Here is a 27,034-nt window from a genome sequence, read left to right as displayed (position 1 = left end):
TCACGCTCTCCATAGTTCTCCTGTGGCGCGAGCACAGGGCGACTGTTGCGCGCCTTTACCGAGCATGCGCGTTTCCTGTCGCTTGCGCGGTGACTCGTGCCGCCTGCGCTGTGCGGAGATGCAGAGGAAACCGTATCTGATGGGGAAACACAGCTCGATGTAACACCTGTATTTCCATCAGGAAAAAGCTGTTTTGCTGCTGGATTCATCCTCACTCTCCATCTCTCTGTGTGTGCTGTGCGTTAACACCCGCCAGCAGAAACACCCACTTACACAACTGACAGATGGAATCTCTTTATACATCAGCCATTCTTATCCTCCCCTCTCTCATGACAAGGCGCGCACCTCTGGATGACCTAAAAAAATAATCTTTAATATCTCTTAAACAAAAGTAGCACAAACAATATTTTTTTCTGCACAAATCTGCACTAACGTTGCACTAACCATTCAGTCTATTTGCAGAGTTTTTTGACGTGGGTGGGGTGTCAGCTTCACGCAGCTGCGCACGTGTCTTATCATGAAAAAAGGTTCATTGTGCGACCTGAGTAACGCGCAGTAACGGGGTGTCTGCAATGGTAATTGCGTTAAAGTTACAGTCAAAGTAATTAGTTAGATTACTCGTTACTAAAACGCTGTTACTTTCAACGCCGTTAGTCCCATCACTGGTAAGGGAGAATGAACACTGCCTAGATCAGAAAAGAGCAGAATGCTGTGCCATTAAGGCTGTATGATCAACTGTTCTCTCTTTGCAAAGAAATGAATAAATGTGCCGACTGAGTGAAATACATCCATCTCCGTTTATTTAACTAGGGTGAATAGTTGAATACTTTTTTCCCACGACAAATGTTACCAGTGGAATTTTATGCATTCTGAATTATTACCCCCACTTAAGGTCCACCGGGTTTTGAGAGGTTAAAAAGGTTAGAGGGTGGGGGGAGTCTTTCTTACTGAGAAGAAAAGTTTTGGAACCCCTGGCTTTAGAGCAATCAACTTTTATTATGCACTGAATATCCACACATTTTTTTCACGGTTGTATATCTGTTTTTTTTTTTTATTTACTCAAATGTATGACACAATCTCCAAGTGTTGTTTTTTTTAAACAGCCATGTACAATAATACAAAAAATTCCACATGGAAATGGTTCCACTTGGCTTCAAAGGGACGTGATTGGACTGCAGAGAGCCTCGACCTGAAACCTTTCCAACACGAGTAAAGTGAAAATATAAGCCCGGCTTTCTGTGTCTGACCCCACCTAACTAATGCTTTCATGGCAGACAGAAACAAATCCTCTCAGCCAAGTTACAAAAGCAGCAAATTAATACCTCTGCTTTTGGAATGGAGTCGCTTCCTATTGTCAAGTGACAATTGCACTGCTTTGATAGTCACTTAACAGAACCAGACCTACTTCATAAATATATAGATGCACAAAAGCATTTTTGCAGTCAACATCACTTTCCCTCATGCTACAGTATGTTTATTTCAATGGTGTGTCACAGAAGCTGTGGTTATGAAAAAATAAAGTTCAATGTTTTCTTTAACACCAACAACTTTTATTTTATCTGTACACTTATTTCTCTTCCTTATTGGCTGCCGTTATACATATGAAAGCTTTTGATTATTTCACCTTTTGGTAGTTATACAGGAGTAACATTGATGGGTTTCAAAAAGAAAACTTTTTTCCTGTTTTACTTCTGATAGTGTTGAAAAATTATTATTAGAAAAAAATCTAAATTCACTTCAAATTTTATTTTAGTGACTGAAGCTGAAATACATTTTATTTTAACATAGCTTTGATAAAAAGTTGAAAATGTTTTTAAATTAAACCATATATATAATTACTGGCCAAATAATTTCAAAAAAGAAAACATAACTAGACAGAATTTCTATAAGGCTGGTTTCTAACCTATAAGTTCCTATTTTGCTGCGACTGAATAAGGGTTGACAAAAGCTAATTTCATGTAAACATGCCATTGAGGTGTGGCATATATCTGCCGATCTTTGTTTGCTAATCATGAATGACCAAAGCTTATCTTGTTGCATGCAACACACTGATTAGGATGGGCATCATCTTCATAGCCACAAAAGATGTAGAAACATAAACGGAAAAGCCTGGACCAAAGGTTTACCAGAATAGATGATAAGTGATTTAGATAAAAAAAAAATATATTTATTTTAATTGATAGATTTAATAAATTTTTGAATAAAATATTGATACAATTGATTAGGATTTAAATGAATTAGGATTTATAACATGAGAATATTTCAAATAATTTTTATACATTTTTAGCTGGTGTTCCAGTTATTCCATTAACAATGTAAAGGGAACCCACATATTGTAGATAATAATAATAATAAAAACAACTCTTGATCATAAAAAGAGCTCCTAAGATTTTCGTCTTTATTTGCACAGAAAAACGGCAAGAAAGATGCAAGAAAGTTTGATTTAATGCACAAGTTCCTGGATGTTCTTCCAAAAACAACAAAAACAGTAATTACTATGAGATGAAGGAATAATTCTAAATTCAACACAATAGATGGAAAACTAACAGAGATAAGGTCATTCGAGCTTGACACAAAGCAGCTGCTATACTGGCTAAAACATTGTTTATAGACTGAGATGTCATTTAAAATGTATTCAGGCTTCAGTGTGGGGGAAATGGCAGCAGTATTATTAACAACCGGTTCAGACTTTATCAAACACTTTTCAAAAGACTATCCAGTTGTTGCTATTTTATAGCAAAAACCCAATGAATTACATAAAACTCTACAAAACAGTCAAGAAGCAGAAAAGACAAAATGTTAAAGACAATAGGCTAATAAGATAGCATACTCAGTGTCAAATCTATCTATACATATATATATTAAAACATATGCCTAAAACCAAAAAAATGACTCATTCAAAATAAACAAAAAATTAAAACCAAAAGAGAAATTACTTTTTACAACATGCATATCATTGCACAATTGCCTTAAATTGAAAACTATTCAAATTAAAATATATTCATGTTTTTTTTAGTTGTCACACCTTTAATAAATGCTGGCATCAGCTCAGGAGTTGATAAGAGTATCCTTGTTTTTATTAATTGTCAGGTTGCTGCTCCTCTCATCATCAGGATCCGTGGGGTCTTTTCCATTTTGATATTTGAAGCCAAATAAATTGCAGAGTTTGGTCAGAAGGAGGTCAACAATCTCTTCATCTTCAGAAGGCTGGACCAAGAAAGAAAAAAGAAGCAAACAAAACCACTTTTAGAAGAAAACAGAAAACTTGAAATACAGAAATAAATAAATTTATTGGCCTGAACCAACTGTATGCATTGGTTTCAGCTCAGCGCTCTGGGAAAAGTTGACATTTCTCTTTAAAATTGGCCTATTTGGAGATACATTTTCATTCTCTATTGAACCAAAACAACCATGTTGTCAATAAATTATTGAATTTTTCTTCAAAAGATACTTGTACATTATACACATAATGTGGATAAGCCTCAAACATACGCTGTGATGCAAGACAATTTTTCTAGCTTCAGAACACATCAGTTCCTATTGATCAATGTACCATTTGGACACATTCAAAAGTGTAACCTTTGTTTAAATGCCTTTAAAATTCCTTTTCAATTCTGCTTATTTCCAAGTAGGAAAGTCATAGTATTTGCAACAAAATCCGTAAGACTTCCAAAAAAAAAAAATTAGCCAATGCTGAGCCTTTGGACTTATCATTCATGAGATTTAAATCTTGATTCAAATTCACCCCTTTAAACAGTTAAGGTTATATAACTTGGAGCTTTTGCCACTGCTATATTTCAGCATGATGTTTGACTGTTGATAATTATGCCCATTTTCTCATGATCTCTGCCTTCAGGATTAGGTTACGTTTTTAGAGAGCCAGGACTGTCTAGACAGCTACAATTATGTAGGAAAAAACACTTTACACAACAACTTTAATATAGTGCTTCGCCACTACCAGCAAACTAAATCACAGATCTACTTATATTATGAAGGGAGATTTCTGTGGTTCAATAACATTACACAAAAACAACATTTAGATAAGATCAATTAAATAGAAAATATCATACAAAAGTTAACAGTTCTTGATTTGAAAGTCAAGAAAATACTAATACTAAGGCATTGACATACTTTTAAGTACTAAGATATCATTTTAGTACACGGATTTGTGTATGCAAATAAAAGCTTTAGTTAAAGCATTCAAATGAGAAAAAAACAGGATTATCTTGCTAAAATGCTGGGTAACTCTTGAAGCATGGAACACAGTGTTTGCAGCTACGTGGTTGTTCCCTCCAACCTAATATTTTGGCAGACTTTAGAGTTGCAAGCTTACAAAATCACACGTGCAGAAGTATAAAACACTGTTGATTCCAAAATTGTCATTGTTTCTTTATGTCACCCCAGAGGGACAGTAACAGGTGGCTCAGAATCTGTTGTTCATGGTGATATTGGGCCAAATGATGCCTATAATAGTTTACGAACCGTCATCAGTAGGAGCTGTCATTCTTCTTTCATGTTTCTATCTTCAAATGGGAAAACAGTTTAAAAATAATTTGAATAGTCTAATTTTTGGTTTATATTGACCTGTTTCCAGTGTTAACTGCAGTTTTGCCTCTTATAGGGCCGGATCTATCAAAGGTTTGCGTGTATAAAAACGTGAGCTATTTCAATGCGCACGCTAAAAAATGTACAAACTGATCTATCAACAGCGTGCTAAAAGCATTTGGTCTTTAAAACGTGCTAAATAGCGCATCTGATCCATTTAGTACTTTTTCTGCAATGAATATGCAATATGGGGCGTTTACACGCTAAAGTGCGTCTTGTGGGAGGAGAACATGTAAATATATTAATTTAGCACTCGCAAAGTGATTTATCAAACTTGAACGCAATTTTGCTAACGGTATCTGACTCTATATTTAACACGTTTCAAAAGAAGGTGCAAATGGTCTGTATGTGTAATTGCGCACACATGGCAGCGGTTATTGTCGCAAGAAGGAGACATCGAAATGAAGCAAGGAGACGCAGAGAACGCATTTTTTCACTCTGTGTGAATATTTTTGCAATGAACGAGGAAACGATCATCAAAACATATAGTATATCCAGCATTGCCATTTTGGAGCTGTTGGGGGAACTCAGAATGGATTTGGAGCCAGCCACAAGGAGGACCCACGCAATACCAGATATCACAAAACTCCTTGCAACATTGCACTTTTTTGCATCTGGGTCATTCCAGCGTACGGTTGCAGCGTGAGCTGGGATCTCCCAATCTCGTTTTTTCAGAAGTGCTGTCCGACGGGGTCGGGGTTCTCCCCCTGAGCCTGTGGAGCAACGTGCCAAATGCTGCGGGGATCTCATCCACAGTCACAGGCCAATACAAAACACCTGTTTTTTTTTTTTGTTTTTTTTTTTACTGCAGCACATACCACCTTAGGGAATAAAGGTTGCCAATTTATAAATATATATATATATATATTTACTTATTTATTTTTTTTGTTGGGGGTCACTGTAAGATTTAAATTTCTTAATGCACTAGTTTGTACAGACTACAAACTACTTTGCCGCTAACCACAAAACGCGCAAAACCATCATTTAAATAGGGCGTCTCCAACAGTTTTGCACCTTTCACCAGTTACGCAATCACTCTTGTTAAATCACCCGCAAACCATGGTTCAGCCCCTCGCGCAAAATTCCAGTTTGCGAGCGCAAATTACTGCACGCAAAATTGGATCTTGATAAATCGGATAAATTGGATCTTGATAAATCCGGCCCATAGGGCCCATAGGGCCGGATTTATCAAGTGGTGGAATTTATCAACTGGTGGAAGGTGCAAAACTGTTGGAGACGCCCTATTTAAATGATGGTTTTGCGCGTTTTGTGGTTTGCGGCAAAGTAGTTTGTAGTCTGTACAAACTGGTGCATTAAGAAATTTAAATCTTACAGTGACCCCCAACAAAAAAAATAAATAAGTTATATATAATATAATATATATATATAAATATATATATATATATATATATATATTATATTATATATATATATTTATTTATTTATTATTATATGGCAACCTTTATTCCCTAAGGTGGTATGTGCTGCAGTAAAAAAAAACAAAAAAAAAAAAAAACAGGTGTTTTGTATTGGCCTGTGACTGTGGATGAGATCCCCGCAGCATTTGGCACGTTGCTCCACAGGCGCAGGGGGAGAACCCCGACCCCGTCGGACAGCACTTCTGAAAAAACGAGATTAGGAGATCCCAGCTCACGCTGCAACCGTACGCTGGAATGACCCAGATGCAAAAAAGTGCAATGTTGCAAGGAGTTTTGTGATATCTGGTATTGCGTGGGTCCTCCTTGTGGCTGGCTCCAAATCCATTCGGAGTTCCCCCAACAGCTCCAAAATGGCAATGCTGGATAAACGATATGTTTTGATGATCGTTTCCTCGTTCATTGCAAAAATATTCACACGGAGTGAAAAAATGCGTTCTCTGCGTCTCCTTGCTTTATTTCCATGTCTCCTTCTTGCGACAATAACCGCTGCCATGTGTGCGCAATTACGCATACAGACCATTTGCACCTTCTTTTGAAACGTGTTAAATATAGAGTCAGATACCGTTAGCAAAATTGCGTTCAGGTTTGATAAATCACTTTGCGAGTGCTAAATTAATATATTTACATGTTCTCCTCCCACAAGACGCACTTTAGCGTGTAAACGCCCCATATTGCATATTCATTGCAGAAAAAGTACTAAATAGATAAGAGGCGCTATTTAGCACGTTTTAAAGACCAAATCCTTTTAGCACGCTGTTGATAGATCAGTTTTTACATTTTTTAGCGTGCGCAGTGAAATAGCTCACGTTTTAATACACGCAAACCTTTGATAGATCCGGCCCATAGGGCCGGATTTATCAAGATCCAATTTTGCGTGCAGTAATTTGCGCTCGCAAACTGGAATTTTGCGCGAGGGGCTGAACCATGGTTTGCGGGTGATTGAACAAGAGTGATTGCGTAACTGGTGGCAGGTGCAAAACTGTTGGAGACGCCCTATTTAAATGATGGTTTTGCGCGTTTTGTGGTTTGCGGCAAAGTAGTTTGTAGTTTCTACAAACTAGTGCATTAAGAAATTTAAATCTCACAGTGACCCCCAACAAACAAACATAAAAAAAAAAAAATATATATATATATATATAAAGAAAAAACTTTGGCAACCTTTATTCCCTAAGGTGGTATGTGGCTGAATTTCTACTTCACTGCAGTAAAAAAAAAACAACAAATAAAAACAGCTGTTTTGTATTGGCCTGTAGAAAAATGCACATACCAAATGGCTCACAAGAAGTGACTGTGGATGAGATTACTGCGCGTACGCATCCCCGCAGCATTGGCATGTTACTCCACAGGCGCAGGGGGAGAACCCCGACCCCGTCGGGCAGCACTTCTGAAAAACGAGATTGAGATCCCAGCTCTCGCTGCAACCGTACACTGGAATGACCCAGATGCAAAAATAGTGCAATGTTGCAAGGAGTTTTGTGATATCTGGTATTGCGTGGGTCCTCCTTGTGGCTGGCTCCAAATCCATTCGGAGTTCCCCCAACAGCTCCAAAATGGCAATGCAGGATAAACGATATGTTTTGATGATCGTTTCTTCCTTCATTGCAAAAATATTCACACGGAGTGAAAAAATGTGTTCTCTGCGTCTCCTTGCTTCATTTCGATGTCTCCTTCTTGCGACAATAACCGCTGCCATGTGTGCGCAATTACGCATGCAGACCATTTGCACCTTCTTTTGAAACGTGTTAAATATAGTCAGATACCGTTAGCAAAATTGCTTTCAGGTTTGATAAATCACGTTGCGAGTGCTAAATTAATATATTTACATGTTCTCCTCCCATAAGACGCACTTTTGCGTGTAAACGCCCTATATTGCATATTCATTGCAGAAAAAGTATTAAATGGATAAGAGGTGCTATTTAGCACGTTTAAAGACCAAATCCTTTTAGCACGCTGTTGATAGATCAGTTTGTACATTTTTTAGCGTGCGCAGTGAAATAGCTCACGTTTTTATACACGCAAACCTTTGATAGATCCGGCCCATAGTGTACAAAATGCAGTTAAGTTGGTGAACTAGTTTTCTTATTGCTACTTTCATTGTTAGATTAGGCAGCAATCAGACTTGGAACTTGCTGCAGCTCTGAGGTTTTGCTATTGACTTTGCTTTTCACTTGAGTATAACTAATGAACCCAAATACTTTTTATAAAAGATGAATGCAGCCAAAGAGTGCCGTTGGGAAAACAATAATTGTTTCTTTTGGTCTTTCTGCAGGTCTATTTGTGCAAAACGTATTACATTAGCCACTCTTGAGTATGACATGGAAAATAAATTTATGTTTCTAGCAACACTTGCTCACTGAAAAAGACTAAGGAGTGTTTTTTTTTTGTTCAGCTTTTTTCAAATAACAGCATCACAGCATTTTGTGTTTAAAAGTTTCTTCCAGGATAATGCAAGCTTTTAATTTCTAACGGATGCATAGAGATATTTTACCCACAATTTTTCATGTTCTTGAGCATTGATATATATGTGTTTAAAAAATTAAAAAAAATATGTATTATTGTAAAGCTTCTTCATTAAAGTGGTCATATGTCTAAAAATGTCATTGAAAAACATTTTAAATTAACTGTTGCCTCTTTAAATGGTAGGTAATTTTCACTATTAACTTATTTTTATTCACCACAATGTTTTACTTTATTACATTGTTTGAAAGTCTTACTTTTCTGAACAAATAAGATGCTTTCGGCTTCAGGATTTCTAACAAAATTATTCTTCCTTATCTATGGGCAAGTAAAGGTTAATGGAAAATCAAATCAGATCAGCTTTTCTGTGGTAGAAAGAGTTTTAGATGAAAAATGAGATACATCTTTGTATTTTGAAAAACTGAAAAGAAATAACTCTTTCAAGGAAACAATGCGGTGTTGAAATCTTAACCAGGAGTTGATTTTTAAAGCATATACAGTACATGCAATCTTAACATTAATTGAGAATTTAATCAATATCTTGTCTTTTCTACAATTTATGATGAACAATGTTTCCATAGAGACATTGGTAAGGTAAAGCTGCAAGAATGCCCCGCCTTTCACCCAGAAAATTGCTCTAATCAGTTTAAAAGAACATTTCGGGCTTTTCAAGGGTTGTATTGCAAAAACAATTAACACAGGACTCTGTAGCTTGTTTTCTACAGATGACATCTGATTTTTATCTGTCTTGTTTTGGTCCTGGTTAATCTCAGTTTTTATTATTTTTTGCTCTGCACTTTTTCTGATTTTTTTTAAATGTATTTGCAGGATTTTCTGTTGTAATGGGGAGAGCTTCTGTTGTAAAAGTAATGTGTGGAGTAACAAGTCTTCCAAAATTCTTTGTGTTATAGGTGTTAACATGGTCCAATGAGCAGTGTATGTATAAACATTCAAAGATGCATGTTTGTGATGGAATAGGCCATATATTCCTTTGATTGGCCCTGATTTCTATTAGTTAGTTGGTAATTTAAAAAATAACTCCCTTCCCATTAAGTAGATTCACTATACCTAACTTCCTACAGATGGCACTAAAACTTGTTCTCTGGTTACAAATTACAGCAACACTGTAGGCATTTTAGATTACATTGCCTACTATTTACATGTCTTATTCTATGACAATATTATTTCTTTTTACAATCTTTTAAGTCTAACCTGGCCACTTCATAGCTAGTTGAAAGTAAATGTTTGTAAATCAATCTTACCTTATGGTTTATTTGCTTCATGTTAAACGATACAAGAATAACTGAAACGAAGAGATTTAGAATCACAAAAGTCATTAGGACAATGCAGGAACCGAACAGCAATCCTCCAAGCACAGGGTGACTCTCCAAAATCTGGGAAATAATGAAAGCGGGAAGAAACCAGAGTTAAATATGCCCATACTTTATAAGGAGAGAAAAAAGTGGGAATTTTGTTTAAAAAATGCTATTTATCCTAAATTGTAAAGAAAAAAAAAATGTAAACAGATATGATGAAAATAAATTGTGTTTGCTGATCTTTTATATGTGTTTAAATATTCTATTGCTCATGGTCACATTTCAGGGGTTGCATAGGTGTGGGAAGGGCATATATGAAGGATCTTTCTATGAAACAAGAGTTTGTGTTAAACTGCCTATCAATTCATTCATACGCGCAGAGACTACAGAGTTGTGCTGAGTTGACTGAAGAGCAACATAATGGCTCCTTGAAAACAGGTTAAGACAAACATGTTTAAATGATGTACCTTTGCCCTGTGCTACCATGCTAAGCTACTATGAATTTAGTTTAACCCAGAGGCAAAAGAATGATCCATCAAGAGCATTCAAAGTACAGTCAAGAAACCAGAAACTGTGAAATCAACAGAAAAGTATAAAATAAAAAATAAAAATAATAAAATAATTCACCTCATTATAGTTAAATATGCCGATCTGCAGCCTGATGATGGTCAAAAGAGAATCTATAAAGGTTCTGTAGGATGAAATCTTCCAGCCATAAATCACATTGCTCTGTAAAAGATCAAAACCGTAAAATGAAAACATGAACCACTAAAGTTATTTCTTATAGTGACAAATTCATCAAAAAGGAATCATTAAATTTTCCCCTCCAAAACTAAGCGTTGCTTATCTTTAATAATCATTAATCATCTTTAATCATACAGTACAAAGAAGTCTCAGACAAAAACTGACATAAACAGCAAAAGTTTGAACTATTACTTGTAGTTTTCATACAGTGTGACTAAATAGTTAATGATTTTTGAAATTATGTCTTTTAATATTGAAGTAAGAACTAAACCTGAAATAGCAAATCTGCCTCATGTCATTAGTGAGTTTATACTGAATTAAGGCCTATGGTTTCCAGGATCCAAAGATTGTTTGAATGTCTTTGATTCAAATCAGATTTGGAAAATGATATTTTGGTGTGAAGGAAAAAATTATTCTTTACCTACACATGTATTTTTCCCTTCTGCCTTATTATGCATGACTGACAAAGGTACATTCAGCACTTTTCAATATTAATATATGGGGTTTCTGTACATCAACCATCCTTTTCTTGTTGTCAAGGGCAAAAAAAATATATTATCAATGTTTTCATTCGCTTATCAAACATAAGGATGCAGGCCTAGGAAATTTTAAGTACAGATGCTGCAAAACACAAAGGGCCGGATTTATCAAGATCCAATTTTGCGTGCAGTAATTTGCGCTCGCAAAGTGGAATTTTGCGCGAGGGGCTGAACCATGGTTTGCGGGTGATTTAACAAGAGCGATTGCGTAACTGGTGGCAGGCGCAAAACTGTTGGAGACGCCCTATTTAAATGATGGTTTTGCGCGTTTTGTGGTTTGCGGCAAAGTAGTTTGTAGTTTGTGCAAACTAGTGCATTAAGAAATTTTAATCTTACAGTGACACCACCCCCTCCAAAAAAAAAAAAAAAAAAAAAAAATATATATATATATATATATATATATATATATATATATATATATATATATATATATATATATATATATATATATATATATATATATATATATATATATATATATATATATATATATATATATATAAACTTTGGCAACCTTTATTCCCTAAGGTGGTATGTGGCTGAATTTCTACTTCACCGCAGTAAGAAAAAAACACACAAACAAAAAAAACAGGTGTTTTGTATCGGCCTGTAGAAAAATGCACATACCAAATGGCTCACAAGAAGTGACTGTGGATAAGATGACTGCATTGGCATGTTGCTCCACAGGCGCAGGGTGTCGGGGTTCTCCGGTAGGGCGTCAGGGCTACATGGCATTTAGAACGTCGGACAGCACTTCTGAAAAACGAGATTGGGAGATCCCAGATGCAAAAAAGTGCAATGTTGCAAGGAGTTTCGTGATATCTGGTATTGCGTGGGTCCTCCTTGTGCCTGGCTCCAAATCCATTCGGAGTTCCCCCAACAGCTCCAAAATGGCAATGCTGGATAAACGATATGTTTTGATGATCGTTTCCTCGTTCATTGCAAAAATATTCACACGGAGTGAAAAAATGCGTTCTCTGCGTCTCCTTGCTTCATTTCGATGTCTCCTTCTTGCGACAATAACCGCTGCCATGTGTGAGCAATTACGCATACAGACCATTTGCACCTTCTTTTGAAACGTGTTAAATATAGAGTCAGATACCGTTAGCAAAATTGCTTTCAGGTTTGATAAATCACTTTGCGAGTGCTAAATTAATATATTTACATGTTCTCCTCCCACAAGACGCACTTTTGCGTGTAAACGCCCTATATTGAATATTCATTGCAGAAAAAGTACTAAATGGATAAGAGGTGCTATTTAGCACGTTTTAAAGACCAAATCCTTTTAGCACGCTGTTGATAGATCAGTTTGTACATTTTTTAGCGTGCGCAGTGAAATAGCTCACGTTTTAATACACGCAAACCTTTGATAAATCCGGCCCAAAGTGTGTTATTGTAAAGGATTCATAACATGTTTTGTTTACCTCTCTTGGCAAGTACATTAAAAAGAATCATGGCAAAAAAAAAAAAAAAAAATTAAATCCACAATCTTTGGATTTTGTATTAAATACTCCTAGTTGACGGAACTACACGTCGAAAGCATTAAGTTTTGTATGAGTCTGGCTGCCAGTTTTGAGAAATCTATAGAATCTATAAAATTCACTCTTGTTTTTGGCAGAATATTAATGCAGTGGTGAAGATGGGTTCTATTAATTTCAGTAAGAGTACAAAAATAAGCATATTTGTTTAGTAACAAAAGACTTGTATTGAGCAAAACTCTTTCAAACTATTCTAAAATAAACTTGCATAAATATAGTAACTTTCAATTCAATGTTTTCCTTTTTAGTGTTCATTTGGATGAAGAAAGTTTTGAAAAATGGGCTGAATTTTTGCTGTTGCTCACAGAACTATAATTATATTCCAACTGTTGTGAGGCTATATAATTAGACAAGAGGGATGTTTGCAAAGATGAAAATCCCGATAAAGGAGCAAATACTCACTGCAACTGAATATGCCACTAACGCGATCACAATGATCAGTAGAAAACTTGATATGTCATTCCATGCTCGACGCAGGGCAGCCGTGATCAGGTTCATCTTGGGGTTTAGTCGGAGAAGGTGCCACAGTTTGACAGTGGATAGAAGGACAATGAAGGCAATCAGATACTGAAGCGTTGAATCAGCTATAGCTGTCTCATAAAAACTGGCAAATCTGCAAAAACAGAAAAGTTGGAGTTATTAAGCTGAATTCCCTTGAATGTAGAAGAAAATACTTTATGATTAGATATAAAGCTAACTGTATAAAACTGATCTTAAAGCACTATTAGCTTTACAAACTCACACCAGATGTTCAAAATGCAGTTAAGTTGTGAATTAGTGTTCTTATTGCTACTTTCATTGTTAGATTTGGCAGCAATCAGACTTGGAAGTTCCTGCAGCTCAGAGGTTTTGCTATATTACCCCCCCTTGCCAAAAAAAATAAATACAAAAATACAATAAAATATAATAAGTTTGTATTGTATGTTATTCTCACTGGTCTTTGTGGTTTTGGTAGTAAGTCAAATCACGGTTTCCGAGCAAGGTCCTTTGAATGAACACTCCCACAGCACTCCAGCTTAGCAGGATGATACTCAGCTCCAGAAGGTTCCACTTGTTCTTGAAATAAACCCACCGCTGTTGCTTCAATAATTTGGCCTGTTGGAGTGAATAAACATGAGAATAATTTACCATAAGTAATCACACAACATCAGCAATGGATTTATTTATTTATTTTAATTAGACCAAAAATGTAATGAAACCATTGAACCTTTCCCTGCTGAAATAAATGATATTGGAAAATTGCAGGAAATCTTGATTAGAATATAATAAAAGCCTAGGAGCATCTTCTAAATGCTTACATATTTTAAAATAAAAAAATGATCTAGAGCTCTTGTGGTGTGTAGAAATATAGCAAAGCAAATAGTATTTGTTACAGGGGTTTTCAAATGTATGGGCCCACATTCTGCCATGCTGCAACCACAAACCTCAAGGTCTTTAATTAGGTTTGTGTGTGATAGGCCAACATAAGGGTGTGCAGGTAACAATCTGACATGTGTAGAGAGGGTTTGTATTAATTGTAGTCAACAAAAACAAAAAAGTAATAGTTTCAAATTAATGCTGTTTAAATTCACCCAAAAGTTAAAGAAAGTCCATACATTTATTTCATATCATAAGCCTAGTTACACTTGTTATTATACCACCGGCACCAATTTATGTTTCTGCTGGTGGGTTGCTTCCACCTTGCTCACATGACTTGTCACCATCTGACACGAAAATACATTCATCTTACATGAAAGCCTGCATTAGACCAAGTAACAGGAGAAGGAAACACATATACTCTTTTTTGCATGCATACAACCCCACCCCCACACAAACTACTCTCTGTCACAAACATACACATTCTGCACACTGTTAATGCAAATAAGTAGTGAATGTAAATATAATCTAATGCGAAAGGCTCTGACACAGATTAAGGTAAAACAAAATTCAAAGCCTGAGACCACAGAATTGAAAAGCATATGCAAACTTTATAGGCCTATACTGTAAGGGTGGAAAGAAATGTACACTGTACAAAAAGTTTGTATAGGTCAAAATGAACATTGGTGCACTAGCAATCAATTGGCTTTACCTCCTACATTAGCTTTTTACTTTGAGGCAATAGATTGCAAAGAGGCTGTTTTCACAGTCCAGTGCATCCATGTGTCTTTGACTGTTTTAAATGTTATCATTGAACCCAAATTTCAAAATGCTGCTCCAAAATCCTTGTCTGCACTTATGTCCTGCAGGACTTAATAATAACAATCCCCAACACACAAAAGGGTTTGGTCATAACACAAAATCCTTTGCTCTGTTTAGGAAAACTACACTGCACAGGCTCTATGGTGTGGTGATGAAATGTGAATTGGAAGTGGTATACTTCCTTTGAGACCCTGTTTTCTTTGGTATTCATGAAAGAGTTCACCTTCTCGCCTTTCCGGAACCAAAAATGTAATTGATTCCTCACCATAATTAATATAATATTGTTTAGTGTTTTACCCTGACTGTTTAACAGCTGTTATCGTAAACCAAATTGAAATACAATGTATTGAAGTAGGATCAAATGAAGGTAGATAACTGAAATTTAATTTGTCTATAAAATTAGATTGTACTTTTAAGTATCTATACCACATTTTTTGGTCATTGAAAGTTGTGAATTGGTAACCTGACAACAGCCAGATACATGAGACATGCATCTGGCTGTTGTCAGGTTAGTGAATTGGTGCCATGTGATTAAACTAAATCAACTTGAATTTCCTCAGAGCTACAGTAACTACAGGATAGACAACAAAAGTACTTATACAGTAATGGAGCAATCATAAACATACAGACAAAGCAGCATTGGGGTAGTTTAAATTAGGGTTAGTTAGAAGGGTCCATTTAAACCCAATTAAATAGCAAGGCCAAATCCTTTCTATGATTTTTTTTTCCTAAGTAAACTAACTGAACTAAGTTGTGTTGATCTATGAGATCAAACCCAGTAAAATGCATGGACATTCACAAGTAAAACCATATTAGATACTAAGGGTTAATAATGTCTTTGCAATATGTTGCACATGAGAAAAGATTTTTTTTTTTTACCTTTAGAAATATTCCTTATCCGGAAACCTTTACTCAGTTTTTTTTTTCTAATAATATAATTTTTAATAATACAAGTATTTTTTTCTTTGTAATACAATATAAAGGTCTTAAGATACAGTGAAAGACACATTACACCATCTTATTGTAAGTTAAATTACAGTTAATGGTGACACCATGGGAGTAAAAAAGACCTTTAGAGGTTAAAGAACATCATCATTAAGTTATGAAATGGTGCAGCATAAAAACACGTGTAACTTAATTACAAATAAGGAAGATTGTTGCTATTAAAGCCAGAAAAAAACTTCTAGAGTGCAGACTGATGTAAAAATAGCTGTATAGCCATATGTTGGATTTACATAGGAAATTATTATTATTGTTTTTATTGAAGTCAGTCACAGAGCTAAGGAAGTTCCCGTAAGACCTATTCAGCAAAAACACAAATTGTGAAGTATGCATAACTGCTATTAGCGAACCACTTTTCTACCGGAAAACTATATAATTTTCCTATTTACTTTTCTTATTTACAATTAACTTATGTTCTCATGGTAATGAAAAGTTTCTTTTTTTTTATTAGCTGGTACAGAATTCCACATATAATATCAATATGCCTTCAATAAAACACTGTGTCAGTAATTAATCTTATTATTAAACTAATCTATAAGAAATATTTTTATTCAGTGAATACAGTAATATTCAGTAAATAAAGAAGTCATATTTTTTCATGATGTTCTTCATACTAAGATGGATCTGTACTATGACTTCAGTCTATCTCCATGACTCATCTAAATTAGTCCATATCTGAAGGGCAGGTAACAATTTTAAAGTTTTAAACTGGAACTATGACAAACACGGCTTAAAGTGGAAACATACTTATCTAGTCACCCTGCACAGCAAAGAGGTTGGTAAGGGGGTAAAAAATGTCTCTTCTAAAGAGCAAAGAGACACAGCAAAGATGAATTTTCTACATAAAAGATACAAATAAATACATAAAAAAATACAGGGACATGTTGAATATTATTTATCAATCCATCTTCTGCAGCTTATCTGCCAGTTTCACTGTGGGGCTGGTGCCTATCTCTAGCAGTCTATAGGCCAAAGGCAGGGTACACCCTGGACAAGTTACAAGTCTGTCGCAGGGCAGCAGAGAGACACACAAAGACATATAGCCATGCACACACACAATCACCCCTAAGGGCAATTGAACCTGGAACCTTCTTTCAGCCCTGATAAATGTCATCCAACCATGAACATTATATTATTATTATTATTATTATTATACAGAATTCATTCTTTAATTATTCAGATTTGATTTCTGTATCAGAAATGTAAGGCTTTTTAGTATATGTTGATGAGTTGTAAAGTTTGTACAGAGTTTAAAAAAGTGTAAGACTACAATAAAATATAGCCACAGATTTCTATTTATAAATGCACTTTTTCTTGAATTTAAATTGAATTCCTAAGATCCAAGGGGAATAATATCTCACAGAGAAACTACATGATGATAACTCCAGCCAAATTAGGGATTTAGTGAAACAATAAATCTTTGGACAGTTTATCCTTAAATGTTATTCATGTTTATGTGGGCACAAAGAAAAGACAGGCCATAAAAATTGCTTGTAAAAAGTGCTTACCTGCTTGAACATATAATAGAGAATGAAAAGCATGTAAATTATCTCAGCAGCCATAACAAAGAGGTAAAGTCCCCCTGTTGACGGGTAGAGACGAATAGTCTGCAGATCAGTGTAGAACTGAAATGCTCCTGTAAAATGAAAGACATGATTCAGTCAATGCAGATGAAAGCATAATTTTTCAGAGAAAGGTAAAAAAAAAAAGGTAGCATTTTTCCACAAAATGATGTTTATCATAGCTGCAGATGGACTCTGACAGCAGTCTTTAAAAGGAGTGCTCTTTACCAACTGCTGAGGTCTCCATCAAGAGTGTGATGATGCAGAAGAGGTTTACATTTGCATTGTAAACGGTGAACTCAACAAAGATTGCCCTTGTGTACTTATCAAGCCATTTATTGCGGAAAAGATACTCAAGCGTTCTGTAGACAAAGGAGATAAAATTTAAAGTGCTGTCTGTTTATGTTCCTTTTTTATCTAAAATGGTAAAGTTAAGTTTAAAAGCAAAGTTTTACCCTCAACATTTGCATTATAAATATGACAATAGAAACTATATTTGGATATGTACGCACCTGCTGGCATTTTGAAACATTGGGCCAAGCTCAGCCACAAAGCCCCCTCCTCTATAGAGCACCAGTCTCCCCCAGAAAGGTCTAGCCCTGAGCTGGGCTTCAGTCTGGTACATCCATTGAGACAAGGCACTTGTTGAAATATTATCCTTAACAGAGTGATTCCAGGCAGATCCGTAAGACCCCACATCCTCTATCTCAGATGAATATAGGGCATCACAGTCTGGCACTAATCCAATCATGAGACTTGCAATCTGACACGAGTTCTGCTGAACTCTTAATTGACGAAGACGGGCATTTCCTACGAGCTTGGAGTTTCCATCTGTGATAAATCCTGAAGGAAAATAATTTAAAGTTACACTGCTACTGAAAAATGTATCAATCGATATCATTTTAATTCATTTTCTACATGGTGCATTGCCTGAATTTTTTAATAACTTGTCCTTTTGATCTTATGTCGTTTAATTGCTTTTATTTTTAGTTGCATTTAGATCTTCACAATAAATATATTAAATTTTAAACCGTCCACATTAGTACTATTTCCTGAAATGTTACATTCTTCAAGTGAAAAAAATAGGTTTGGTTTTGCTACCATTTTTCCTAAGATGAATTAAAAAATCTAAAACTTTTTCCACATACCGGTACACAGTATAACCATTTTATTTTACTAAAAAAAATTTCAAAAACCAGCCTAAATTTGTGATAGTGAGCACTTCCCCTTTGCTGAGGTAATCCATCCCACCTCACAGGTATGCCATATCAAGATTCTCATTAGACACCATGATTCGTGCAAAGTGTGCCTTAAACTGCCCACAATATAAGGTGAAGTGTCACTTTCACAGATTTAGACTGGTTCGTGATAAATATTTGAGGAAAATTGTTATATTGTGTATGTGGAAAAAGTTTTAGATCTTTGAGTTCATCTCATAAAAAATGGGAGTAAAACCAAAAATGTTGCATTTATTTTTCATTGGGTGTAGTAATGGCTTGTGTTAGAAAATATAAATGATGATAATATGACACTGTTTTTTGTTTATTTTATCACTGTTAAACTTTATGGAATGGAAATTTTCATTTACTGTCTGGAAAGCTGTACTCAATGAAATTTCATTTTGTATACACTGTGTATACAAAATGAAAATAAAAGTTGTCAAAGTCTAAGTCGGATGATAACTTTTACTTTTTTTTGTAGAGAGGAGAATAAGTATTACCCAATGTTTTTATTTACATTCCCAATAATCATACGACAACAAACCATAATAACAACCTTCATTTAAAAATACTTTCTGGTATTATAATAATTTTCTAAATTAAAGGCTGACATTTACTGGACAGCATGAACGGTTTTAAACTTTATTAACCATGATTTGATACAAAGCTATACAAATTTATCTTAGCAATTTGTCTCACTCAATAAGGTGTTTGTTCTTTTATTGAAGTCAGATTTTGCTCAGCAAGCCTGTCCTCTGCTGTGTTCAGTAGGAGATATACCAGCATGTGAGTAATTTAAGGTTCCTACCTGGGTACGACCCAAAAAGGTTTTTCAGTAAAGTGGTGTTAGCCCATGTAAACACATCCTGGAGAGTCATGCTGTTCTGGACACCTTTACTGAAGCTATTTCTAATGTGTCGTTTCAGCAAAAAAGCATTGCCATCTTTCTGACCGTAGGCCACCAGCAGTAGCATCCACATGAAACCTATGTAAACTGGAAGACAAAATTTTAGAAACCATTTTATTTCTTAGAAGTTCTGGAACCAACTAAATTTGAATTATTTTATTATTATATATATCTGATCCAGAAGAAGGGCAGAGAGAGGAAATAGCCAAGTGCAGGATACCAAACCAGAGACATATATATTATTATCCATGTATTGTAAACCAGTCCAGACCACAGCCAAAGGGTGCCTTTTTCAAGGTTTAATACTTTCAAAGAAAACCTCCACATCTCTCCAAATATACACGCAAACAAACGTACCAAAAATTTCAGTAAGCAAAGCAAATGCCTTCTGTTCCATGATCTTGTTCCTCTTCATTCTCTCAATGTCTGCAGGAGGAGGTGGATCGTAGAGCTGGTAACCCCACTGGTTTGTTTGTTGATTACCTGTATACATTTGTGAATGTTTAACTGTGTTTTAGTTTTTTGGAAGTCGTAAAAGTGAGCTTTGGGAGGATTTATACTTTACCAGATTTTCTTTCACTTCTTTCAAATGCCACATTTTGAAAATCTTCTTCATCAACTTTTTTTATTACAAGTGCAAAAAAAACTGCAAAGCATATTACCTGTCAAAAATAAATCCAAATTTTAGAGAGATATTCAATCTAATGCAATAAGTGTTTATGTGTGTTCTTTAAATGAAGATTTTGCCAACCAGAACAATATGTTAAATCAAATGCTAATGTTTTAGGCCAGTGAAAAATATATAGAGAAAATATATTAATGCTCACCTTCAGTGGCTGAATAAAGAGAAGACTTTGAAAGAAGGACACAACCATGGATACCAACCAGCTGATGGAACGCTCCTTCCCAAATTTAAGTCCATACAGCATTGTGAAATATCCTGATACAAAACTGGTTCCAATTATCAGCAGCCAGCCAACAAAGATAAACCACCAGGGTAGCAAACCCTTACGCTGCTGCTTTTTTTTCTGACCGCCATCACTTGATATGCCATGCTCAGGATTAGACCTGCAATTGGAAAGGAGAAAAAAAGATGTTGTTAAGGATGAAATTTCAACCAAAAATATTTTGCTTAATTCTTTAGCTACATTAGAGGAAAAACAATGACAATTCCTAATAAAAAATCACAACAAGTAGCAGTACTGTGAGATGCAGTGAGATGTAGTGTGTACTGTTATGAAAGTACTTTTTTCCTGCTTACATTGTCTAAAAGCTATCAAATTAGCATAAGTATAGTATATAGGAATATTTTTAAGAAATAATAACATGAAACTAACATTGTGTTCAGTTATTTTCAAAATGGTCTTGTTGAGGATATTATTTTACTCCACTAAATTAATTATTACTCAGCTGTTATGGTTAAAACAGCAGAGCTAAGCATTCTTTCAAATAATAATACAATAAGAAATGTCCAAAACCAAAGAGAATGAAAAAAACATATTTAAATATGTTTAAATCTGTTCATTTTCATTCCTCATTTAGGGGGATATGTTGCCATTCAATCATGGAAACACATGGCACAAAAAAACATGCACACATAAACTAACTCCTAAAGGCATTTTATTGAGACCCATTTTGGATGGATCATTTTTTGGTAGGAGGGGCCATGCAGGAAAGCACAGAAACAAGGAATTAATTCCTACAAGTCTCAGGGACATATAAATAATTTAGCACTTTGATAATTAATCTTAACATAATGCCCTCCTAAAACAAAACATGACTTTGTCATCATCTCATTATAGTTGAAGTATTGGGACTTATACATTTAAATGATTAAGAAGACTGAACTAAACCTCCACTAGCAAAGTCAAACATACACCAGACGGATTTTTCTGTCAACTTATACACTACACTCTAGTTATTAGCAATGTTAAAACTCAAGAGAAAAAAGCCCAAAAGTTTGGTTCATGTCTTATATGTACTTCTCATGTATGGGTTCATTTTGATCCACATGGCTGGATGTGAAAAGCTGTTGTTCAAGGAGGCTCTTCACCCCCTGGATCTGGTGCTGAGCCTTATCCAAACTGTATGGACTAGAGAAGCTGGACGGGGCTTCCACACTCAGCTGCTCTTCAAGGTGACATATTTGTCTGTACAGATGCTGGGTTTTGTTGCTCTTCTTTTGAATGTCGTCAGCTGTTGAAACAGGAAACAAAAATTTAAAGAAATCCTACACTGGAGAATGTTCTGTGAGCAAAAACTACTAAGATGTTTTTTTATTTTTCTGAAATGTTTAGCGCACACTGTTCGGTGCTTACAAATTAAAAATAGATGGTTTTGCACAAATGTAAAAAAAAACTTAACAGCAGTGGGGCCAAAGTCCAGTCCTCAGGAACTAGTCTGCAGCTATTACATGTTTTTCTTTCTCCAACAAATCTGAATGAAATGGGTGATTTTTTTCCCCATCAGCTTGCCCTTCAGCTCCAAAGATCCCTGGTCACAAGCCATTTATCTGATTTATGTGTCTTGGAGCATAGGTCTAAAGGTTTCAGAATGGTATCTCTGGGACTGGAGTTGGCCACCTCTGTTTCTCGTGACCTAAATAATAGGATCACTGTCAGAAGAGCAAGACTCACCAGATAGTTGAGACGGTGTCACTGTCTTGGTGTCATTGCTGCATTTGGTATTCTGTTTGAGTAATTCTTCCACCTCTGCAAGAACAGTATTAATGTCACTTTCTTTTCCGGGACCAGACTTGTTGGATGGGTCTGTGTATTTGGTTGTCTCAGAGAGTGATTGAAGGATTCTTGCAATATCCTAAAAGTATGAACACAAGATATTGTTATATGCATGTAAATAAAACTGGAAAAACACAATGTGTTTTTGAAGATAATCCGTACTATAAGCTCAATTTTAATTTCTAAGATTAAGTTTTAAAAGCACTTAAATTCATTGAACAGTCACACATTTTATTGAGTTATAACTTTAGGTTTGAATGTATTTATTAAGATTTTGATTAATACGTGTACTTATGAAGTGGATTTTAAGGATAGTGTACATGGTTTGCATATTTATAACCAAATAAAAGTCCAAAAACTATTACCTTTATTTGTATTCACACTGTGACAAATAATGTTGGCAGTATGCAAATAGCCATATAAGGCATACAGAAATATGAGGATGAAGGTTTAGATTAGACTATAGTTAAAACTTCATGCCCAAGATATAAAAAATAAACACTACACATCACCCTCTAATTTCCATAGTAACGCATGCTGGGGGTAGCATTCTGCGCTCAGGATGTCATAGATTGGGAAGTGAGTCTGAGGTAATGAGAATGGATGTAGTGAAATATAGGAAGAAATTGTTTCATAGGCTGCAAGAGATTGGAGACATACAGCCAGAGCAACAATAACATTATTTAGTTCAAAGCATGTGCTAAAATGAAACCGTCAAAATCCAGCTCCAGCTGTTTTCAACAGATTTGCAGCTATGCTCAAAACAAAGGTTATTTTCAGGAAAAACGAACATCCACCCGATCGTCTGCACTCTGTTATGTGTGTACATTAAACACAGCAGCATGCTTGAAAATAACACCGGTTAAACTTTTTCTGGACACCATGAGCACGAAACCACAATTAATAAAGATATAGCAACTTATTAAATCAGAATTTAACAGTGCCTTGTTTCACTTCTTATTTTATATCAAAATCCTTCCCATTATGAGGTCATTTGGGGAAATACTACTCTCTCCATCTAAGCCCACCCTCTAGCAGGCCCTACTGTATCTCTCTGTAGAGCATCCAACACGAGCGTTCATATTGATTGCTATGCTAAGATCTAAGCACAGCAGCTACTCTGTTAAAGGCAGCATCAACCAGACAAAAGTCTTATTTACGGCCTTCATCTGAGCCCCTGTACACTCAGTGGAAGGATTTTATTTTTGATGGAAATTTTGCATCGGCATGCAGAGCATTTCAATGGATTTTCATAACATGGGTGTTAAAACAGCAGGATTCTCTACACACCGGAAATTGAAGAGTGGATTGATATTCACTGTATGGTACATGACTTTAATGTGTTGGACTGCTTACTGATGGCCTGTTAACAGGTTAGTACTGCAGCTAACGCGTGTCTGGTTGGCTGTTTTGATAAGCCGGCGGTTTTTACTGATGGGTTTGAGAAGCATAACGTCATGATGATTGTACCTTACAACCACCATATTGATTACCGGACGTTTAGTTTAGCCCTGTGGTGCTTCCCTTCATACCAGAAGGGATCTTTCTCATTTAAAACCTAATGAGCTTAAATGATACAAAGAGAAAATCTGTTATTGGATGCTGTCCATATGAAATTCCTGCAGAATTCTTTTCAGCACCTTTCTTTCATTTCACAGGCCTCCAGATTTTACCTCTTACGATTAAATCATATATCTTATACTCAACCTGTCCTCATGAACTTGGAAAAGTCTGAAGCTGTTAAAAGCACAGATCCTGATATGTATTTTACAGCTGGCTGCATCATTGACCGGAAAATATGGTATCCGAAAAACAGGAAGATATTTTTATATAAAAGCGAAGGTAAGTATTCTGCTGATTTTTATGCTTACTTCATGTAAACAGCCAAACACAAATTGAATACACGTAGCAATATCTTCAGATCTTATTATCAAATGCACTTCTTCACAAAGTGTCTAATCAGTGTAATCTAATCACTTAATTTTATGATAAAAATGTGGAAGACATTAAATCCAGTTGGCAACAGCTCCCTCTCTTGTTTTGAAACTCACCTGATATAAAATGTACACCAGACAGATGGCTACTTGCAGTCAGCGTTCAGTTAGCATTTCTGATTGCTGTCAGCCATCTCAATTCATTTTTGGTGAGCGGTAAAAATAAAAATATATCAGTGACCTTTTTTACAGTCACACCCGATGGCACAACATACAGAGGGACTATTTTACGGGTTGGGGACCAGAGCAGGTAGTCAATATGGCATCGGCTAGATTCAAATGTTTGTGACGTCAGCTGCAAGGCATCGATAAGATGGGTAATCTTCTCTGTGTTTCACAAAAAGTATTTTTCTTAACAGGATATGTGCAGTAATTCTGATTGTGCGCTTATATAACTTTTGTTAGTAGCTGCGCTTTTAGTACATGACAGCAGACAGATGCAGTAGCACCTCAGGCTAACTGGCTGGAAAGATGTACTTGTTTGTTTGTTTATTGAAACTTGTTTACAGTCTAGGGTTTCCAGCCGTCCCTTAAAAAACAGGAGCTTTCAGTATGTAGATGAAATGCTCTGTACTCTTTATTGAGACGATTAGAGCTAGATTTGTCTGTTTGCGATAAAATAAAAAAAAAGTGTATTATTGTTGTTATTATAAATGAAGCTGGTCCTGTTGTGTGTTGTTGTCTTTTTTAGCTGACCAGAGCACCAGAGCAGTCTTTAGCAGCTCATCATTTAAGGTCAGCCACTGTCTTCTGCTTAATCCACTCTCCTAGCCGGTATAATTACAAACTCAGACTCGTTGTCATGTTAGCGGGTTGTGAAGGCGTGGTCTTGGAAAGGGGCGTGAGGAGTTTTCAGTTCACATTGTCTATCTAATCTGAGAGGAATTTTCCTGCCCAAAATGGCTCTGGAGGGCTAGTTGTTAATATATTTTTTTTTCAAATGTATGAAACCTTTAAGATGACCAGATGTATTACATAAAGTTCAATGAAAAGGAACAAAGCACTTGCTTTTATGAGGATGTCCATAGTGGAGCTTTCATCGTTGCTGTTGGTGCTTGTCACTTGCAGAGAAACCGTGTGGACACCACTCTTTTTCTGGAGGCGAGTCTCTCGAGGACGAGTGTTTCTGAAGACGCTGACTATGAGGATATTTATGGGAAACATGATGAGGGAACTCTGGACCCCAATCATGAACTGCTGCCAGGTGAACTCAAAGTGACCTGGAAACACAAATCTTATAGAGATGAGTTTGATTCATCTTTCGATCGTTCCTTGAGGTTGAGTAAAGTATAAATAAAACTAGATGTACCCAAATCCATGACCTGGTCGGAGGGGTCTGTTGGGATTCCGTAAAACATGATGCTGGTCAACATGGTGCAGAGCAGCAGGGAGAAACAGCAGGACACTCTTTGTACACAGGTGAAGGTGCTGCTTGGTGGTCGACTGATCACAGAGTACCAAAGGTGACCATCACTAAAATCCTTTGCCGTTTTCATGAAGAACAAATTACTGGAAGATAAAATCAGTCATGTAAAGTCTAAACATTGCAAAACCCTGATAAACCCCCAATTAGAACAGGATTAATGTCATTTTCTAATCTCTTTTTCTCACAACAAAACTTTCGGTGAGATTATCTGCTTTCTGGGATTTTAAGAATAAAGAAAAAGCCATAAATCCTTTTTAAGCTCAGCAATTAGATTCTATAGTGAAGATGAGAATATTACTGCTATTTTTTATGTATAACAACATAATCAATTAAATAAATACTTGTTACCTGCAGTTGAGTTAAATTGCAAGAATTAAAGTAATAGATTATACTAACTTATGGCCAGTGTGGATGGAGTCTTTAATTTCATCAAAACTTACATTCACCTTTCACAATATGTTAGTTATCCTAAAACAGCCTATTTTTATTTTTTCAGAAATGCTAATATTCTCATTAGCCAAGAAGCTGGCTTCACTTGTAAAATAGTTTTTTTTAAGTGCTACATTTCAAAAGGCCTCATTTGGTCTCCATTCAATATATTTGACTTTTCTTCAAACTGATAACCAAGCCTGCTATTGCATCTGATTTACATTTGATTTGAACTCTAATCATTCATATCCAATGGAAAATAGGATCCTAGAATTCACTTTCACTCTGTTGACTAATACTGTGCTTGTATATATGCAATTGTGCTCTTCAAAGTAGTACTACACTGCTGCCTTACCTGAATTTCTTCAGGTCCATCTCCGTGGAAACAGGGAAGAGTTTATCTAGACAGCAATCACCCATGTCTATTGCAAGCCAGGAATTGCATAGAAAGTACCATTTCTCTTCTGTCTGTAAATCCTGAACCAGGATGTTGCCAACAAACCTGAAGAAAACAGCAAACATTTAATTTTATATCATGAAAACATGCCTCTAGCAAATTTTAAAGCTTTACATTTCAGTCCAGAAAGTGGTGCAATATCACAATATAGGTTTATCAGGATTAGAACATGTGGACTTTTACTGGAGTTTAACCATTACCGTATTTTCACGACCATAAGGCGCACCGTACTAAAAGGCGCAGTCTCAGTTATGTGTCCCATTTCTGTATTTAACACACACATAAGGCGCACCGTACTATAGGGCGCATTTTTTATATACAGGTACATGTCCTCTACTACCTTTAAATACCTCTACTGCGTATTTAAAAATACAGCGGGGGCAAAACTGAGTATGACTGTGCTTTATTCATGTATTTATTACAAACTATTAATCAAACCTGGGTGCTGGCCGTGAGACAGACATATCGCAGATGACACAGCGC

The 27,034-nt window shown here is 35.8% G+C and overlaps 1 protein-coding gene across 1 annotated transcript in view; it reads right to left on the bottom strand.

Moving 5' to 3' along the window:
* Positions 1 to 2,384: 2,384 nt before the first annotated feature.
* Positions 2,385 to 27,034, bottom strand: part of LOC119771847 (polycystic kidney disease protein 1-like 2) — a 60,766-nt gene continuing 36,116 nt past the window's right edge. Inside the window, exons 25-41 of the mRNA XM_038268029.1 lie at positions 26,450 to 26,596; positions 25,549 to 25,748; positions 25,248 to 25,459; positions 22,144 to 22,324; positions 21,490 to 21,703; positions 20,335 to 20,575; positions 20,073 to 20,169; positions 19,865 to 19,990; positions 19,409 to 19,594; positions 17,893 to 18,223; positions 17,609 to 17,742; positions 17,327 to 17,454; positions 13,573 to 13,733; positions 13,041 to 13,251; positions 10,445 to 10,546; positions 9,764 to 9,895; positions 2,385 to 3,207 (exon numbers count right to left, since the gene is read on the bottom strand). Coding sequence (XP_038123957.1) covers positions 3,049 to 3,207; positions 9,764 to 9,895; positions 10,445 to 10,546; positions 13,041 to 13,251; positions 13,573 to 13,733; positions 17,327 to 17,454; positions 17,609 to 17,742; positions 17,893 to 18,223; positions 19,409 to 19,594; positions 19,865 to 19,990; positions 20,073 to 20,169; positions 20,335 to 20,575; positions 21,490 to 21,703; positions 22,144 to 22,324; positions 25,248 to 25,459; positions 25,549 to 25,748; positions 26,450 to 26,596 — 2,962 coding nt within the window. The 3' untranslated portion in view covers positions 2,385 to 3,048. The remainder of the gene's footprint in view (positions 3,208 to 9,763; positions 9,896 to 10,444; positions 10,547 to 13,040; positions 13,252 to 13,572; positions 13,734 to 17,326; positions 17,455 to 17,608; positions 17,743 to 17,892; positions 18,224 to 19,408; positions 19,595 to 19,864; positions 19,991 to 20,072; positions 20,170 to 20,334; positions 20,576 to 21,489; positions 21,704 to 22,143; positions 22,325 to 25,247; positions 25,460 to 25,548; positions 25,749 to 26,449; positions 26,597 to 27,034) is intronic.

The sequence above is a fragment of the Cyprinodon tularosa genome, unplaced genomic scaffold (assembly GCF_016077235.1).
Source record: "Cyprinodon tularosa strain WSP-4 unplaced genomic scaffold, ASM1607723v1 ctg690, whole genome shotgun sequence".
NCBI lineage: Eukaryota > Metazoa > Chordata > Actinopteri > Cyprinodontiformes > Cyprinodontidae > Cyprinodon > Cyprinodon tularosa.
The sequence above is the reverse complement of the archived record's forward strand: the minus strand, read 5'-3'. Positions and strand labels throughout refer to the sequence as shown.